At 39.2% G+C, this 17,341-nt stretch overlaps 1 protein-coding gene across 4 annotated transcripts in view; it reads left to right on the top strand.

Moving 5' to 3' along the window:
* Fcho2 (FCH and mu domain containing endocytic adaptor 2) overlaps positions 1-17,341 on the top strand; it is a 112,417-nt gene that overhangs the window by 55,978 nt on the left and 39,098 nt on the right. For all 4 annotated transcript variants that reach the window (XM_076552113.1, XM_076552114.1, XM_076552111.1 and 1 more), the window contains exons 9-11: positions 11,524-11,568; positions 12,395-12,467; positions 13,279-13,303. In XM_076552113.1, the coding sequence (XP_076408228.1) occupies positions 11,524-11,568; positions 12,395-12,467; positions 13,279-13,303 (143 nt within the window). The remainder of the gene's footprint in view (positions 1-11,523; positions 11,569-12,394; positions 12,468-13,278; positions 13,304-17,341) is intronic.

The following is a 17,341-nucleotide window of genomic DNA, read 5'->3' as shown; positions in this document are numbered from 1 at the left end:
AGCACCCTGTAGTCTGAAAGAGTCAGGAAGAAACAAGTGTTTTCTAATTTAGATCTCTATTTATATTCTGACTTTATCCTAGCAGCCTTAATTGTTCTCATATATTTAGTTTGCTAAAAGATATTTACACAATTGATGCTGGTCTGGAACTGGCTGTGTAGCCCAGGGTTTCACACTCAATCCTTCTGCATCACTTCTAGTGCTGGGATTATAGGCGCACCAGTATGCTCAATTTAAGATCCATAGTTTTGTTGTTTCCTGTTTATATTATAGTCTTCCTGTTAATTTTACTGTATGCTTTCATAAAAATTTAGTAACTGCCAGTTATAAGAATCAAAAGGATAAATAACTTTAAAAACAAAAAGTTAATAGGCCACAATGTAATGCTTAAAGATAACGGTTTTGTTAAAAAACTTATCTTTGTTTTCATTTCATGCAAAGTAGGTTCTGGCTTCCAGCTGAAGAGTCCAAAGTACTTCAGAGTCAAAGATCCAGATCTTTAAAAGTAAAAATAAAATAGGATGAGCTTGAGAAATGGTAGATGTAAAGAAAAATGAGATTCTGATCAGACTTCCTACATGAAATTACTGTGTTAGTTTAGTTGTCTGAACTATTTCAGCTTCTGTATTAAACATACTGAAAATTATAATGTAAAACAAAAACTTGTTGAAAAATACAACTTATCTATTGGTCATCTTTCTAGGCCTCCTTGAAGATTTGATAAAATACCAAACCTAGAGAACTTACTATCCATGACCCTACCTAGACTTATTTTAAATTTTATAAATTTGTTATAAAAATATTTGCAAATAAATAAAAATTTACCACACCCAAATTAACCAGACCCTAAGTTTGTACAACTCTGTGAGCTTCTATATTTAGAATAGATACTTGGAATGGAAAAATGTGGAGCTTTATACTAAATTTTACCCTGAGTACTAAATGTATTTTATGCACTTAGCTACCACCAAAACCAAAAGATTCACGACAGAATTAGAACTAGAAAAACAATTAGATTTATATCTTTCATAACCCAGGTTTTTGCTTTTTGTTGTTGTTGTTTTTTGAGACAGGGTTTTTCTGTGTAGCTCTGGCTGTCGTAGAATTCACTCTGTAGACCAGACTGACCTGGAATGCAGAGTTGTGCCTGCCTTTGCTTCCTGAGTGCTGGGACTAAAGGAGTGCACCTCCAACACCTGGCAAAAAATTGCTTTTAAGATAAGAGGAAAAAATCACAGAAAAAATTTTTTGTTTTTTCTTTGCTTTCTCTGTTTGGGGGGCGGGGCATTGAGACAGGGTTTCACTGTGTAATGCTGGCTGTCCTAGAACTCGCTCTGTAGACCAGACTGGCCTCCTTAGTGCCAGGATTAAAGGTGAGTGGCATCACTTCCTGGCAGTGTTCTTGTTTTCCTAAGCTGATTTTTTACAGCCAGACAAGCTGTCTGCTTGCCTTCCTCCCTCTCTTCTTCCTCTTCCTTTTTCTTCTCTTTCTCCTCCTCTTTCTCCTCTTCCTCCTCCTTTGGTGGGGGCTGGGGTCTCATAGTTTCCTAGTTTTGCCTGACTTTGCTTCCTTAAGGCTGGAATTCAGACATGTACCATTGGACGTGGCTTGATTAAAAGTTGTGTGTAGAGTAGCATGAAGAAGGTTCTAACACAGATTGCAAGCCCAGTGCCACTTTGAGATCCTTGGCAGCAATTAATTATGCAGCTCACACATGATTGAGCCTATATGATAATGAGTATTCAGAGATGGGTAATTCCTGGGGGGCACTCACCAACCTAAGACAGAGCACCTGTGTGGCCTGGGCAGGTGTCTCCATGACAGGTAAGGTGACCTGCTGACGTCCCACACAACCCAAGTCAGAAGCTCATTTTTTAATAAAACGGGGACCTATAGAGCCCTGGCCCCCGTTTTGGGTAACTGTTACCTTGCTTGCGGCCCTTGACCTTGATATCCTCCCTATGCTAATTCCCTGCCGGTTCCACCCTCCTGAATGCTTAAGGGAAGTTCCTTGTCTGTGTATCCTGAATAATAGGCGTTAACAGCTTAGATGCAAGATTGTAAAACATCAGTAGGGAACTTCTGCCCTCCAGGGTCCTCCCATTGTGCTGTAAGCCTGTATTTAAGATCTCCTCCTCACTTCAAGGAATGACATTCGGCATTAAAAAAAATACATATATATAATTGAATTAGTACTGTGAATGTAATCTATGAATACCACAAATGTGATTAATATCATGAGTGTAATTAATGAATATCATGAGTGTAATTTAAAAAATAAATTAATTAATTAAAAAAAACTAAAAAAAAAAGGTTCTAGTTCTTTTTATGGTCTGTAAAAGAAGTTAACTTCAGCCAGTTTGAGCTTAAAAGGTAGTTTATTGGAAGAAAACTGAGGTATCTCAATGCTTCGAGCTAAGGCATGTGGCAAGGCTTCAGAAGGAAACGCATACCAGGAGTAAGAAAGTGAGATGTCTCTATGACCGTGGTTTCCGGTTTTCTTTGTTTCCATAAGTACATGAAATAAAGGGAGCTCAGCAATGTCTTGGTGATGTTCCTGGTTTCTTAGTTGCACCCATGGCTTAGAGTCAGTGAATTCAAGGGTTTTGTTTGTTTGTTTTTCTTTTCCAAGGTTTTTTTTTGAGAAATCCTATGATTGGTTCAGGTTGGGTCAGGTAATCTTTTAGTCCAGTCACTTCTGGCTAGGTCCTGTGTTACAGATATGGCTGTGCTTCCCCTGCCTGAAGAAGGGGCATTTCCCAGAGAGAGGTGACTGTGCTGAGCTCGGCATCACCCCAGCTCTCGCGTTGTCTCCGCCTCAGAGACCCATTAAGACAGCTGGAGATGGGGCTTTGAAGCAAGAGAAGTTGCTTGAAAGTGTATATTGAGCATAAGTTTTTTCTAACATTTTGCTGTAAACTTTTGATATATGTTGAATAATGGGAAATATTTTGCTGTGAACAACTCAGATTCCATTTTATCCATTTTATCAAACTCTGTGTCCACAGCATTTTGCAGTCTGACTAGTGAGGCACTTAGGTTCTACTTTGTTGATATCAGTTCTTAGTTTTGTGTTGAATTTGAATAGAGGGATTATCTAGCAGAATTTATGATCTGCATTTCCCAAAGAACTAATATGGCACATTTTTTTTAATGTTTGACCATTTATAATTTTTCTTGTCTAAGAATTTCAGATCTTTTGACTGTTCTAAAAATTGGACTGGATCTCCTGTTAATACTGAATTTGTAAGCTGTATATCAGATTCATATTTTGTGAAAATTTTCTCTTAGTTTGAGGCTGTTATTTTTTATTTTATTTATTTGCATGTATGTGGACCATGTGTCTGGCTGGTGTTCTTGGAGGCCAAAAGAGGTATTGGATCCCTTGGGACTCAAGACAATTGTGAGCTGTCATGAGGGTGCTAGGAATTGAACCCAGGTACTCTGGAAGAACAGCCAGTGCTCTTAACCACTGAGCCATCTCTCTAGCCCTTAGGTTGTCATTTTGAAAAGGAAAAAATTTTGATCAAGTTCAGTTCACCCGATTCTTACTTTTATGTTTTATGTCTTTGATGTTATTATTATTTTTTTTTAAATTGTGTTGCTGGTGTTTAATCCAGGCCTGTCACATGCTAGGCAAGCTGCTCCACCACTGAGCTATATTGTCCAGCCTTGTTTTTACTAGAATTCACTGTATGGCCCAGATAGGCATTGAACTCATCCTCTTGCCTCAGCTTCCCACGTAGCTATTATTTCAGGCCTGCTTCACCAGTAAAGCTTGGTGTCATATTGAAGAAGTGTTTTTCTAGTGCATGGTGCTGCGTACCTTTAATCTCAGCACTTGGGAGGCATAGGCAGGCGGATTTCTGTGTTTGAGGCCAACCTGGTCTATAGAGGGAGTTCCAGGACAGCCAGGACTGTGTAGAGAAGTCCTGTCTTGAAAAACCAAACCTCCAGAAAAGCTCCCAGTGGTCATAGCGAGGATGACTCGAGCAAGTAATAAGTAATGCCTAGATTGCATTGTAACCCAAAGAAGAAAATCAGCTGCGGGAGTTCATACGGGTATTGAAAGTGTGTGGATAGAGCTGATTCTCTGCTTCTGTCATGTGGTCCTGGGGATCTGGCTAAGGTTGTCAGGCTTGACAGCAAGCCCCTTTACCTGCTGGCCATTCACTAGCCATTATTATTTCTAGTTTTCATTTTATTTTGAGACAAGGTCTCATTATATAGCCCTCCCTGGCCTGCGGTTTTCCTTGCTCACCAGGCTGGCCTTCCACTCAGAGTTCCGCCTACTTCTGCGTCTGGAGTGTTGGGATTAAAGGCCTGTACCACCACAGCTCTATATTTCTACTTTTCATTAGTTACTTAATTTTTAAGATAGGCTTTTACTGTATGCAGCCCAGGCTGGCCTCAAACTCAAGAGATATGCCTGTCCCTGCCTCTAAATGTTGGGCTTAAAGGCATGTGCCTCCATGTCTGGTCCAAAATACATAATTTTAACAGCCAAAACAACAACCAAGAATTTAACTCTTTGGGTACTTTAAAGAAAATAAGTGAATGGCAAAAATAAACAAACAAACAAACAAATAAATAAAATGAAGAAAAAGACACAGAACTTTGTTAATTATTAAGGATATTTAAATTAAGATTATAAGAATAATTTTTTATTATAAATGTGCCTGTCACCTTAGAAATTCCATTTTTATTTATCTAATTTGGGGACTATTTTTAAAAATCATTATATTTTAATTAATGCTCCTCAGCTCATTTAGCTTTCATTGATTGTTAAGAAACTGGAGCATTTAGCCGGGCGGTGGTGGCGCACGCCTTTAATCCCAGCACTCGGGAGGCAGAGCCAGGAGGATCTCTGTGAGTTCGAGGCCAGCCTGGACTACCAAGTGAGTCCCAGGAGAGGCGCAAAGCTACACAGAGAAGCCCTGTCTCGAAAAACCAAAAAAAAAAAAAGAAAAAAAAAAGAAACTGTAGCATTAAATCAGATGAATGCTTGTTAAAAATACAGACTCACTGGCCTGGCAGTGGTGGCGCATGCTTTTAGTTCCATCTCAGGAGGCAGAGGCAGGCAGATCTCTGAGTTTGAGGTCAGTTTGGTCTGCAGAGTGAGTTCTGTCTCTAAAACCAACAAAACAAAATCACAACCCTATCCAATCAAATCAGAATATGTATTTTAATATGGCCCCTGGGTAGTTTTTATACAGGATAGCTGGGGAAGCCTTGTCTAGACTTAATGAACAATAACAACCCCAGTGTCCTCTAGAACTATTCTAGTTATAACTAGTGTTCTCTAGTGTGATTCTTGGACCATTAAAATGCAGACTCCTAAATGCTACCCTGGACTTGACCAGGATTCTCTGAGGTTGGAACCTAGAGATGTGGCTCGACCAGTCCTCCAGGTGGTCATAACTTTAGATCATTGGGTGAGAAGTGTTGTAGTAGGATTTTCTGATGGCCAGATGAGATTTAAAACTACCTAATTAAAGAAATTATTTCCACAGGATCTTTACTGAAATAGATATACTTGATATCTGTAAGTTTTCAAATGGTTTAGCAAAAGAGAAAAAGAAAAAACTGGATGAATATATGTAGAGAAAAATCATGTATAAGGCATTCCTAAGCATTCCCCTTTCATAAGTAATATAAATGATCATCCTACATTCGCAGTAAGTTACTACCTAGCTAAAAACCAAATGCTAGAACTAGAACTTGAGTCCCAGAGGAGGGGTACACCCGCAGGCTTGAGTCTGATGCTCTTCTACTGTTAGCTTGCCTGTCTCAGGCATCTGGCAAGCCAAGGAACAAGCTTGAAGATGAGTGTTAGGTACCTCTCTGTTCTTCCTACCCACTGCGTGCACGCAACACTCTCTCCCTCTCCCTCTCCCCCTCCCCCTCCCCCTCCCCCTCCCCCTCCCCCTCCCTCTCCCTCCTCTCCCTCTCCTTCAGTAGACTTCCTTAGAGTGTGTGGTTGCAGGTACTGTGTGTTTTGCCTTGGCTCTAATTTGAACTAATTTGAATCAGGTGTTCTTTAGTTGGGAATTTGTAGAACTGTACTTGATTTGGATAGCTATGACATACTGAGTTTTTTTTTTTTTCCCCGAGACAGGGTTTCTTTGTGTAGCTTTGCGCCTTTCCTGGAACTCACTTGGTAGACGAGGCTGGCCTCGAACTCACAGAGATCCGCCTGCCTCTGCCTCCCGAGTGCTGGGATTAAAGGCGTGCGCCACCACCGCCCGGCAACATACTGAGTTTTGAGTCAGTTTTTTTTTTTAATTTTATTTTTTATGGAAGAACCTTAATATTTATTTTATTTTATATGCAATCAGATGTACTGGAATTGGAATAACAGGTGGTTGTAAGCCACCACAAGGGTGGTAGGAACTGAACCCAGGTCTGTGCAAGAACATTAAATGATCTTCTACTGAGCTTCTCTCCAGCCCCCCTTAAGGCAGTTTTTAATGTGACAGTTGTGAATTTGCTGTTGATGGCTTCAGATTTAGCATTAAATACCAGGACAGTGTGAACTGTTAGTTAAATATACCATGTACTTGTTATTCAACCTCATTCAACAAGACATTTTGGTGATTCAAGATTAATACCAAAGTTCTGATCCAAATTACTTTGGGTGAATTCATTAGGTCGATGGCTTTTTGTAGAAACAATTCATTTCTACTTTCTACTGAAACCTCATATTTAAGATACTTTGCTTTGAATTACTCACCTTTTGGGATTGTTCTCTTATAAGTGGAATTAAGTGGCGTTTTTTAGAAAATGTGTGATGAGAACATCAAGAGACAGAAGCAATGGTTTTCCTTTATGTAAACTACGTTGCCCTGTGACCATGCACAAACCAAGTGCTAAGAGCAGTTACTTATCTTCATACATAATTAATTGAGTCTAAAGCAGTTGAGATTCCATTTGTAGCAAACTAGTAATTAAGACTCTGACTCTGGCTGTAGTACTGTCTTATAATTAAAGAGCAGTGAAGGGCATCCGAGGGAGGGGCTGGATAAGCTCTCCTCTCGTGAAACAGCTCAGAAGTGACATGCAACGGTGTGTGTGTGTGTGTGTGTGTGTGTGTGTGTGTGTGTGTGTCTGCAGTGACACCAGTGACACACTGCTGGGGGGGGAGTCAGACTGCAGTGACACCAGTGACACGCTGCTGGGGGGGTCAGACTGCAGTGACACCAGTGACACGCTGCTGGGGGGTCAGACTGCAGTGACACCAGTGACACGCTGCTGGGGGGTCAGACTGCAGTGACACCAGTGACACGCTGCTGGGGGGTCAGACTGCAGTGACACCAGTGACACGCTGCTGGGGGGTCAGACTGCAGTGACACCAGTGACACGCTGCTGGGGGGTCAGACTGCAGTGACACCAGTGACACGCTGCTGGGGGGGTCAGACTGCAGTGACACCAGTGACACGCTGCTGGGGGGTCAGACTGCAGTGACACCAGTGACACACTGCTGCTGGGGGGGGTCAGACTGCAGTGACACCAGTGACACGCTGCTGGGGGGGTCAGACTGCAGTGACACCAGTGACACGCTGCTGGGGGGGTCAGACTGTGCAGTGACACCAGTGACACACTGCTGCTGGGGGGGTCAGACTGCAGTGACACCAATGACACGCTGCTGGGGGTCAGACTGCAGTGACACAGTGACACGCTGCTGGGGGTCAGACTGCAGTGACACCAGTGACACGCTGCTGGGGGGGTCAGACTGCAGTGACACCAGTGACACACTGCTGCTGGGGGGGTCAGACTGCAGTGACACCAGTGACACACTGCTGCTGGGGGGGTCAGACTGCAGTGACACCAGTGACACGCTGCTGGGGGGGTCAGACTGCAGTGACACCAGTGACACGCTGCTGGGGGGGTCAGACTGTGCAGTGACACCAGTGACACGCTGCTGGGGGGGTCAGACTGCAGTGACACCAGTGACACGCTGCTGGGGGGTCAGACTGCAGTGACACCAGTGATACGCTGCTGGGGGGGGGTCAGGCCATGCAGTGACACCCAGCTGAGCTGGCAGCTGGCGCCGAGCCAGGCACAAAGCCAGCCGTGTGAAGGAATACATGCCATTTGCAACAGGAAAATCTGTGCATGATTTAATTTTTTATGAGGAGTCTGTTGCATTATGCTAGGAACTCTTGGCCTTTCTATTTTTAATGGAAAAGTATATGTGGATGGTACTTAGTATAAACATTTGTATATATTCTATGGTTTCATATTTTATATTGCAAAAATGTCATTTTGTATAATTTCACTGGACACTATCTTATTTTGAATTGATTTTGGGTTGTGTGTGTATAAAAGATAAAGGGGGAAATTGATCAAGATGTCTATAATATGTCTAGTCAAAGTTTGTGAGGAAGTAATTGATTTTACTTTGAAAGGATGCCTTTGTTATTTTCTTGCATAAAAGCATCCAGTTAGAGACTTTTTCTCTGCACATTGCATCTGCACAGTTTGATTCGTTTGGTGGTGATGTTTTGTTGTGTCTTTCTTCCCTGGGTCTCGAATCCTCTGGTACCTTAGAGATTCCTCCATAGTTACTGAGTAAAATGAGGGGTTGGATAGTGGTGGGGGATTTATGAGTGACCACATCTCTGGTTACCTTGTTTGAGTAAACTTTTCCTTAGCTATGTGACATATCACTGTATTTTCTCAGGTTCTCCTAGTACTTAAGAAAGCCAGTAACGTGGACTGGTGACGCCGAGACCGACGTCACTCTGTAATTTATAGTCCAGAAGAGCTGCTGATTGTGTGATGTGCATGCGTTAGTTCCTTACCTTTATTATCGTGCTGTCTGTTTTCATCTCATTGTAATGTTAGCAGATCTCTAAAAGATTCTAAGTGATTGCCCAGTTCCAGATCTGTAATGTGGGTTTACATAATCTCCTTAAATTGTTTGACCTTTTAAGGCTGTTTTGAGTATAAGTGATAAACCTTTCTTAGTCACGTGTTACAGAATAATGACGTAGATATGAAGATACTGGTAAAATTAGTTGGTTAGGGCTTTATCAGCTCCTTTTGTGGACTATTTTAGTTATTCTGGGAATAAGCAGAAGCAGTGGCCATCTGATTTGAAGAGAAACAAGAACCAAAAAAATTAGGGAGAGGGAACATTTAGTCTATATTTTTAGAGAAATATTTTGTATTAAGTCACCAACAAGAACTCTGGTCATCAGTTAGCACATAGTTAAGTGTAACATCTCAGAAGAACAAGGAAGGAAACCTGTTATTGTCTCTTTAAGTCAGTCACTGTTTATAAAGTTCTTTTTTTTTTTTTTAAGATTTATTTATTTATTATGTATACTGTGTTCTGCCTGCATGTGTGCCTGCACGCCAGAAGAGGGCACCAGATCTCATTATAGATGGTTGTGAGCCACCATGTGGTTGTCAGGAACTGAACTCAAGACAACTAGAAGAGCAGCCAGTGCTCTTAACCTCTGAGCCATCTCTCCAGCCCATAAATTTCTGAATAATGAAGGCTATGTCAATTGTTACTCATAAATTAAGTATTTCATAAAGTATGCTGGACTTTTATAACCCTAAGTACTCTAAATGACATGATGCTCTAGGGAGAGATGACTTGTAGTGTGATGTTTAACTGGAGGATGCTGGAAGGAGAATAATTCAAGCCTTTTGTTTCTTTTACTGTCACCTAAACCATGTGTTACTTCATGTATGAAACATTCCTTATTCTACGACATGTAAAGCTAGTCTGCAGTTCTGTCATTTTAGGGCTATTTTAATTACTTTCTGTCTGAGTTTACCTTATTGTTTCTTGTTCTGCAGTATATCCATCCCTCTTAGTAGCACTTAATTAATTTTTCTTTCAGACCACTTTGCCAGGTTATGTGTATGAGCGTGCTTTTCACATTAAAAATATTTCCATTATGTGAGGTGTGGTGGTGTGCACCTTTCATCCCATCATTTGGTAAGCAGAAGCAGGTGAATCTCTTGAGTTCAAGGCCAGCCTGGTGTACATAGTGAGTTTCAGCTCAGCCAGAGCTACATAGTTAAAACCCTGCCTCAAACAAACAAAAATCTTTCCATTGCCTGTAAACTGCACTTAAAATATCTTGGCCTTCTAATACAATTAGAGCTCTGGATTTTTGATCCTAAGGTGACCACTTAATGAGGATGTACTTATTTATGCAACTGAAGACCTAGTATTTGCTAAGCGTAACTCTGGGAGTTGATAGACTAAAGAATGGGACAGATGAGGTGCCAAGCTTGTCCTCCAGTGTTGTTTCTGCTTTCTTCTGCTTTCCCAGGAGCACAGGCAGGGATCAGCCCCTGCCTCTTAGTGCTTGTCTTCTCCACTAACTGTGCTGCAGGGTGCTGAAAAGCAGAGACTGCCTGTGCTCTGTAAGATAACCTAGAAAGAGTTGTCAGTAATGATTGTATAGTGGAGCAGTCTCAGTTTTTAATTTTTAATTCACATTCATCTATGTGTGTGTCTGGTGGGGGTGTGCACCCCAGGGTGAACTTGTGGAGGTCACAGAAAAACTTACAGAAGTCAGTTCTCCCCGCCCCCCCTCCATGATTTCTACCAACCTTGTGGTTCCTAGGGGTCAAATACAGGTGGTCAGGCTTGGTGGCAAGCATCTTTACATGTTGAACCATTTTTCCAGCCCTTACTTTTTTGTTTTTCTTTTTTCCCAGTTAGGATTATTTAATTAAGAATTATTACTGAGGGGCTGGGAGAAATGGCTCAACAGTTAAGAGCACTTGTTGCTCTTTCAGATGACCTGAATTTGGTTTCCAGCACCTACATGGCAGCTCACAACTGTTTGTAACTCCAATTCCAGGGGGATCTGACACCCTCTTCTGGCTTTCTCAGGCACCAGACATGTGTGTGATATATATCCACACATGCAGGTACTCACACAAAAGAAAAATAAATATTTAAAAACATTGTTACCGAGGCCCAGTGAGATGGCTCAGCAGGTAAAAATATTATTGTACAAGCCTGGCAACCTGAGTTTGATCCTTGGAAGCAGAGTGGAGGAACCAGTTCTTCTGACCTCTGCAGGTTCCTGCAGTTCTCTCACTCGTTCACACACACCTACAGGAACAGCCCAGTACTTGGTTACTCTAACAAGCACTGGAGCACGTGACAGCATGATGGGATGCCATCAGACTCATAGAGGATGTCTCGTCAGGCTGGTGAGATGGCTCAGCAGCTAGAAGCATCTGCAGCTCAAGCCTGACAGCCTGAGTTCTGTCCCTGGAACCCATGTGAGAAAGCTTATGCAGTGGTGTGCATCAGTGTGCTCTCAAGCCAGCCTGGAGTACAAAGTACAGCAGATACGCGGAGACCCTTGCTCAGCAAAGTAGAAAGAACCCTGACTTCCACATGTGTGCCCGCACTCACACTTCAGATAGGCACACATAGCATTAATAAATACGTAATTAAATATTTCAAATTGAAGTTTCAAAGTTAAAACAGTTTGTCTGGTAATTATTTTTTGAAGCAAGTTTTTTCTTCTCCCACCCAGGCCTTATTGAGTTTGAAGAGTGTGACCCTGCTAGTGCAGTGGAAGGTAAGTTGACTGCTTGTAATCTACTGACTCTATGGGAACTAGTGTCTTCTGCTTGGTGAGCAGATAGAAAGCACTGCTGCTATGCTATCCACTGATGCTGGCACAGTGTTCAAATATATATATTTAATGCTCTGGGATACTGAACCCAGGCCTTACTTGTATTCTACTAGCGAGACATACCCATAGCCCAAGGTAATACTTTTGAAAACACATGCAGTGAATTATATATTCCCCCCCTTCTGTGTAATAGCCTTGTTGTCCTGGAACTCACTCTGTAGACCAGGCTGGCCTTGAACTCACAGAGATCCACCTGCCTCTGCCTCCCAAGTGCTGGGATTAAAGGCATGTGCAAATTTTTTTTTTAGTTTTAATATATCTTCATATGCTCATTTAACTGAAGTTACAAGGGAATATTTACCAGAAGAAAAGAGAATTTCTTTAAGTGAATATTCTATAATCCTTTAATGAACCATACTGCATTACATAAAAGTTGAAACAGACTCTGAATGATATAAGTTGTAGGCTTTACTAATTGATGCTTTTTATGTTGGTTCTTTGCTCATTCATTGATTCTCCATTCATTAGTTTATTAGGAATTTTGGAGAAAAGCATTTTGCCATGTATCCTGGGCTGGTAACAAACTTAAAACCCTTCTGCCCCAGCTTCTAGAGTGCTAAGATAACAGGTGTACACCACCACTCCTGAAAATACTTTTATTTCTTTCATCCAAAATTTGCTTGTCGTGAAAAAAATTTGTCTTGAGTTTTTGTGTTTTATATCCTTAAAAGAACAGACATTTCTTTTACAATGTACATTTATGTTAAAGGCATAAAACCAAGGAAAAGAAAGACGTTTGCTTTGCCTGGAATAATTAAAAAGGAAAAGGATGCAGAGTCTGTGTAAGTATTTTAAATATTACCCAAATCCTTTTCATTGTTTTTAAGTGATTAAGAATGGTTTGCTTTTGGAAAAAAAAAGGTCTTTTTGAAAATATTCAAAGTATATGTCTAAACTGGAAGGAGAAGGAGAAGAAGGAGGAGGAGGAGAAGGAGGAGGAGGAGGAAGAGGAGGAGGAGGTGGAGGAGGAAGAGGAGGAGGAGGAGGAGGAGGAGGAGGAGGAGGAGGAGGAGGAGGAGAAGAAGAAGAAGAAGAAGAAGAAGAAGAAGAAGAAGAACCCTTCTGAACGACTAGATTTGTCAGTTTTTCTGGTTTTAGTTCATAGCATTAAAGACTTACTACCTTACAATTTGAAGACATTATAGACAAAAGCTGATGTGCTTAGGACCCGCATGTAGAAAAACAGAAGCCAGTCCTATAGATTGTCCTGTGGACCCCTGGCGTCCCCAGTTAAGTTTAAAAATGTAAGCACTGCTAGAAAGCCCTGTAGAAGAGACAGCTTTGCTGATCACACTGATGAATGCGTTCCTGGGAAACAAGTACAGCCAGCCACAAGCATTTTAGATTATGTGGGAGCTGTTCATGGTTTTAGTTATTTTTGAGGTGAGAAGGTCCACTTTTGAATTTTAAGTTAAATTAATATTATTTTAATCTTCATGACTTGATTTCTCAAAATATTTTTGCAGAATTCAAACAAAAGCTATATTTAAATACCAAGATAGGTATTCTAAATATGATATAATTAGCAGATAGTTCTAATAATTGAATTGTGTAATGCTTCATCTTTTTTGTTTTTTGTTTTTTTTTAAACAGTGAATGTCCTGATGCAGATTCACTTGTAAGTAATTTTAATTTTATTGTAGGCAATTTAAAGTAGGTATTTTATTAGAAAAAAAAATCGTATTTGACTTTTTTTTAAACCTGTCTTTAAAGAAATATACCATGTAGTAATTTGCTGCTAAAATAATTTTAAAGGTGTATCCCAGTTTTACATTGCAGTATACTTTTCTGTTAAATTGAAAATACTTCTCACTGTCTTTGAGAAATGTATAATTTTACTTTTAAAATTAGAGTGGCACCATATCAATAAAGTGTTCTTGGGAAATGAGAGATTTAAAAAATCTGCATCCCTTAAAAATTAGAAACCTTGGGAGCTGGAGAGATGGCTCAGAGGTTAAGAGCACTGGCTCCTCTTCCAGAGGTCCTGAGTTCAATTCCCAGCAACCACCTGGTAGCTCACAGTCATCTATAATGAGATCTGGTGCCCTTTTCTGGCATGCAGGCATACTTGGAGGCAGAATGTTGTATATATAATAAATAAATAAATCTTTAAAAAAGTGAGAAACGTTTATTATTTTAGTTTTTCTTTTTTTAAGGTAGTCCTTTTTATTTTTAAGGTAGTCCTTTTCCCCCCCCTTTTTAGACAAGGTTTCTCTGCGTAGGAGCCCTGGCTGTCCTGGAACTCACTCTGTAGACCAGGCTGACCTCAAACTCAGAGATCTACCTACCTCTGCCTCCCAAGTGCTGGGATGAAAGATAGTTTTACCTGTTCATGTATTTGGTTTTCATTTAAGACATCATTTTAGAAACTATAGCAACAACAACTATGGTTACCCTTTTCCTGGTTTTTTGTTTTTGTTTTTCTATTTCTTGGTTAAATGTTATTTTTATAAATAAGTAGATAATAAATTGAGTTCCCAGTGGGTCTAGTGCAAGAATAGATTTACCAAATTATATAAGTAATGTGTAAACAGATTGTGGTGACTAGGGTAGGAGTTTGAATATTCTGGGTTTTTTGTTTGTTTGGTTTGGTTTCTTTTTCTTTTTTTTTTTTTTTGCTTTGAAACATTTTAATCTTCAATAATGTAGTGTAACAAAGAAGTAAAAGTGTTTTGAAAAAAACATGGTCTTATGTAATTTAGATAAACTAGTATTTTTATTTTCTATATCAGCTTTCAAGTAAGAAGTTGTGGTTTATTAATAACTTAATTTGAAAACTGAGGCTGGAGAGATGGCTCAGTGTTTCAGAGCATGTACTGCTCTTGCAGAGGACCAGAATTTTGTTCCTAGCTCCCACTTCTGGCAACTCACAACTGTCTGTAACTCCAGTTCTAGGGTATCCAATGCCCTCAGACCTCCTCTTCCATCTGCACACACATGGTACACATAAACTCATGCAGATACACATACACACACAAAACTGATAAACAAATCTTTTGAAAATCTGTGTGAAAATTAAGTGAAGCTTAACTGATTAATGAAGTTAGCAGATGTGTTTGGTATTTACTATAGCTCTTATCATGTATTTATTTTGAAAATATTTATAGCATTTGATGGTTGCAAATTTTAATTAGGCTCTTTACTATCTTAAGTATTGTGTGTGTGTGTGTGTGTGTGTGTATTCGTGTGTATTCTAACTTTTTAATTCTTTCAGCTAAGTGACATAATGATCATTATTCAGTTTTAGACTTTACATATAATTATCAGGGCTTTAGGAAAAGGCTAAAGAGAACATGATGTTCTAATGCCATAGGAGAAGAGATTGGTAAATTTGTAGAAATGAAAAATTTGTTAAGTTAGTAAAAATAGGTAAAGGGTTTTGTATCATGCATATATACATAATAAATAATCTTTTTTTAAAGATTTATTTATTTATTATGTATAGTGTTCTGCCTGCATGTATGCCTGCACACTAGAAGAGGGCACCAGATATTATTATAGACGGTTGTGAGCCACCGTGTGGTTGTTGGGAATTGAACTCAGAACCTCTGGAAGAGCAGTCAGTGCTCTTAACCTCTGAGCCATCTCTCCAGCCCCAGCAGTGCATATTAAAGGATACCAGCAACAAAGGAACTTTGATAATTTTATATAAGTCAGTTTGGTGATTAAGCAGTTGGTTAACAAGAAAGGATATAAGATAGAAACAAGCAATTTTCTTCAAGAGAAATATAAGTAGTGAATAACTATAATGAATGTTACTTAGAGATGATGCAAAATGAAACAGACATACGAAAGTCTCAATATTGATGTTGAATACACACATGTAGAAATGTTGATACACACATGCCACCACATATGCATTAATATAAATTGGGGCAATCTGTTTTCTGGATAATTTGGCACTATCTTCCCAAATAAGAAGTACACATTATTTTTAAGCTAATAACTTTATACTCTGTTTACTGTTGTGACTATATTCACATAAAATCTGAATCTATCTACAGTATATACACATATCCTCTTGATTGAGGTACATGCATGTGTAGAAACTGAAAAGGGGGAAAGATACTCATTTTTACTTTTCAGACTTTTTATTAAGAAAACATATTAGCAGAATACTGGAGCACCAAAATATTCATCAAATAAGAACTGGTTAGATAAATTATTTATATAGGCAGATTTTATAAAGAATTAGTTTGATCTATATATATATATATATATATATATATCTGTTCATATAGAAAGAACTTAGTAAAACTAAGTGTGATCTCTTAAGTGATTGCTGTTTCAAAAATAAAACATCGAAAAAGGATGAGTTTCAGAAATAAAACATGTCAAAAAGTAACTGTGGTTGGTTACTTTGGGCAGAATGATTGCCCTGATTAGCAAGAAAGGATACTTTTTTTTTGTTGCTTCATTTTGTTTATGGCCAGTTATTGTTATTTACATACAAGCTATTCATGGCCTTATCTTCTATTTATTTTATTTATTTGAGACAGGGTCTTTGTACATAGCCCTGGCTATCCTGAAACTCACTCTGTAGTCCAGGCTGGCCTTGAACTCAGAGATCTGCCTGGGTGCTGGGACAAGGGTGTGTGCTTCCACGCCTGGCCGTGGTGTTTTGTTTTTTTTTTTTGTTTTGTTTTGTTTTTAAGAAACCACTACTACCACAACTATATTTTTAAAATATTGAAGTTATCTCTTCTGTTCTTCATATTGTTATTGACAAAATACTTTATTCCAATAGTGAAAGCCCTAGCATAGAAACCATGGGTTGAATGAAGATATGTCGTGTAATCTGTATGTTTTTATTAATATTAACATTCTGAATAGTTCCAGCATTTGAAAAACTTAAGTAACTGACTCAGTTTGTTGTTGTTGTTGTTTAATATGTGTTGTCTGTGTTGACCCTGTGTGTGGATGTCTGCAGATGTCAGAAGAGGGCTTCTGATGCCTCCTGGAGCTGGAGCTGCAGATGGTAGTGAGCCATTGCACACCAAACCCAGGTCCTCTGGAAGAGCAGGAGATGCTCTTAACCACTGGCCCTTTTCTCCAACCTCATGCCTTTTTAAAAAACAATCAAACGAGTACAGTTATAGAAAGGGGACTACATAGTAACCTTTACAGATTGGCTTTTCACTCTAGCCAGTTCTCAGGAGGTTCGTCTAGGTTGTTGTAGGCATGATAAATTCATTTCTTTCTGCTGCTCAGTAGTACCGAAGTTTATTTATATAATATTTTGTTTTTTCTCGTTTTGTGCTGTTAGAAATAAACTTTCTGTGAAGAATAGATACAGGTTTTTGAATAGATGATGATTATTTATGATTTGTAATTTTATTCCTGAAATCTAATATTAAGATAGTCACTTCAGCCTTTCTTATTTTTGTGTATTATATTTTTTCTATTCCTTTCTTTCAACCTATTCATATTTTAGTTGACCTTTTTATAGACACCATATAGTTGGATCAAGTATCTTTCATTTGTTCTGCCAATATCTTTAATTAATTATAGTGGAAATGTGTTTTTTCACTTATCAATTAAAAACAATATATTAAAACTTTTGAAATATGTTGTTTTTAGTTGATAAAATAATTATACACACTTAAGACATCGCTTGATATTTTTAGTATGTGTTTACAGTGTCTAAGATCAGATC

Source organism: Peromyscus maniculatus, chromosome 15 (assembly GCF_049852395.1).
Source record: "Peromyscus maniculatus bairdii isolate BWxNUB_F1_BW_parent chromosome 15, HU_Pman_BW_mat_3.1, whole genome shotgun sequence".
Lineage (NCBI taxonomy): Eukaryota > Metazoa > Chordata > Mammalia > Rodentia > Cricetidae > Peromyscus > Peromyscus maniculatus.
This window is presented reverse-complemented; position numbering and strand designations above follow the sequence as displayed.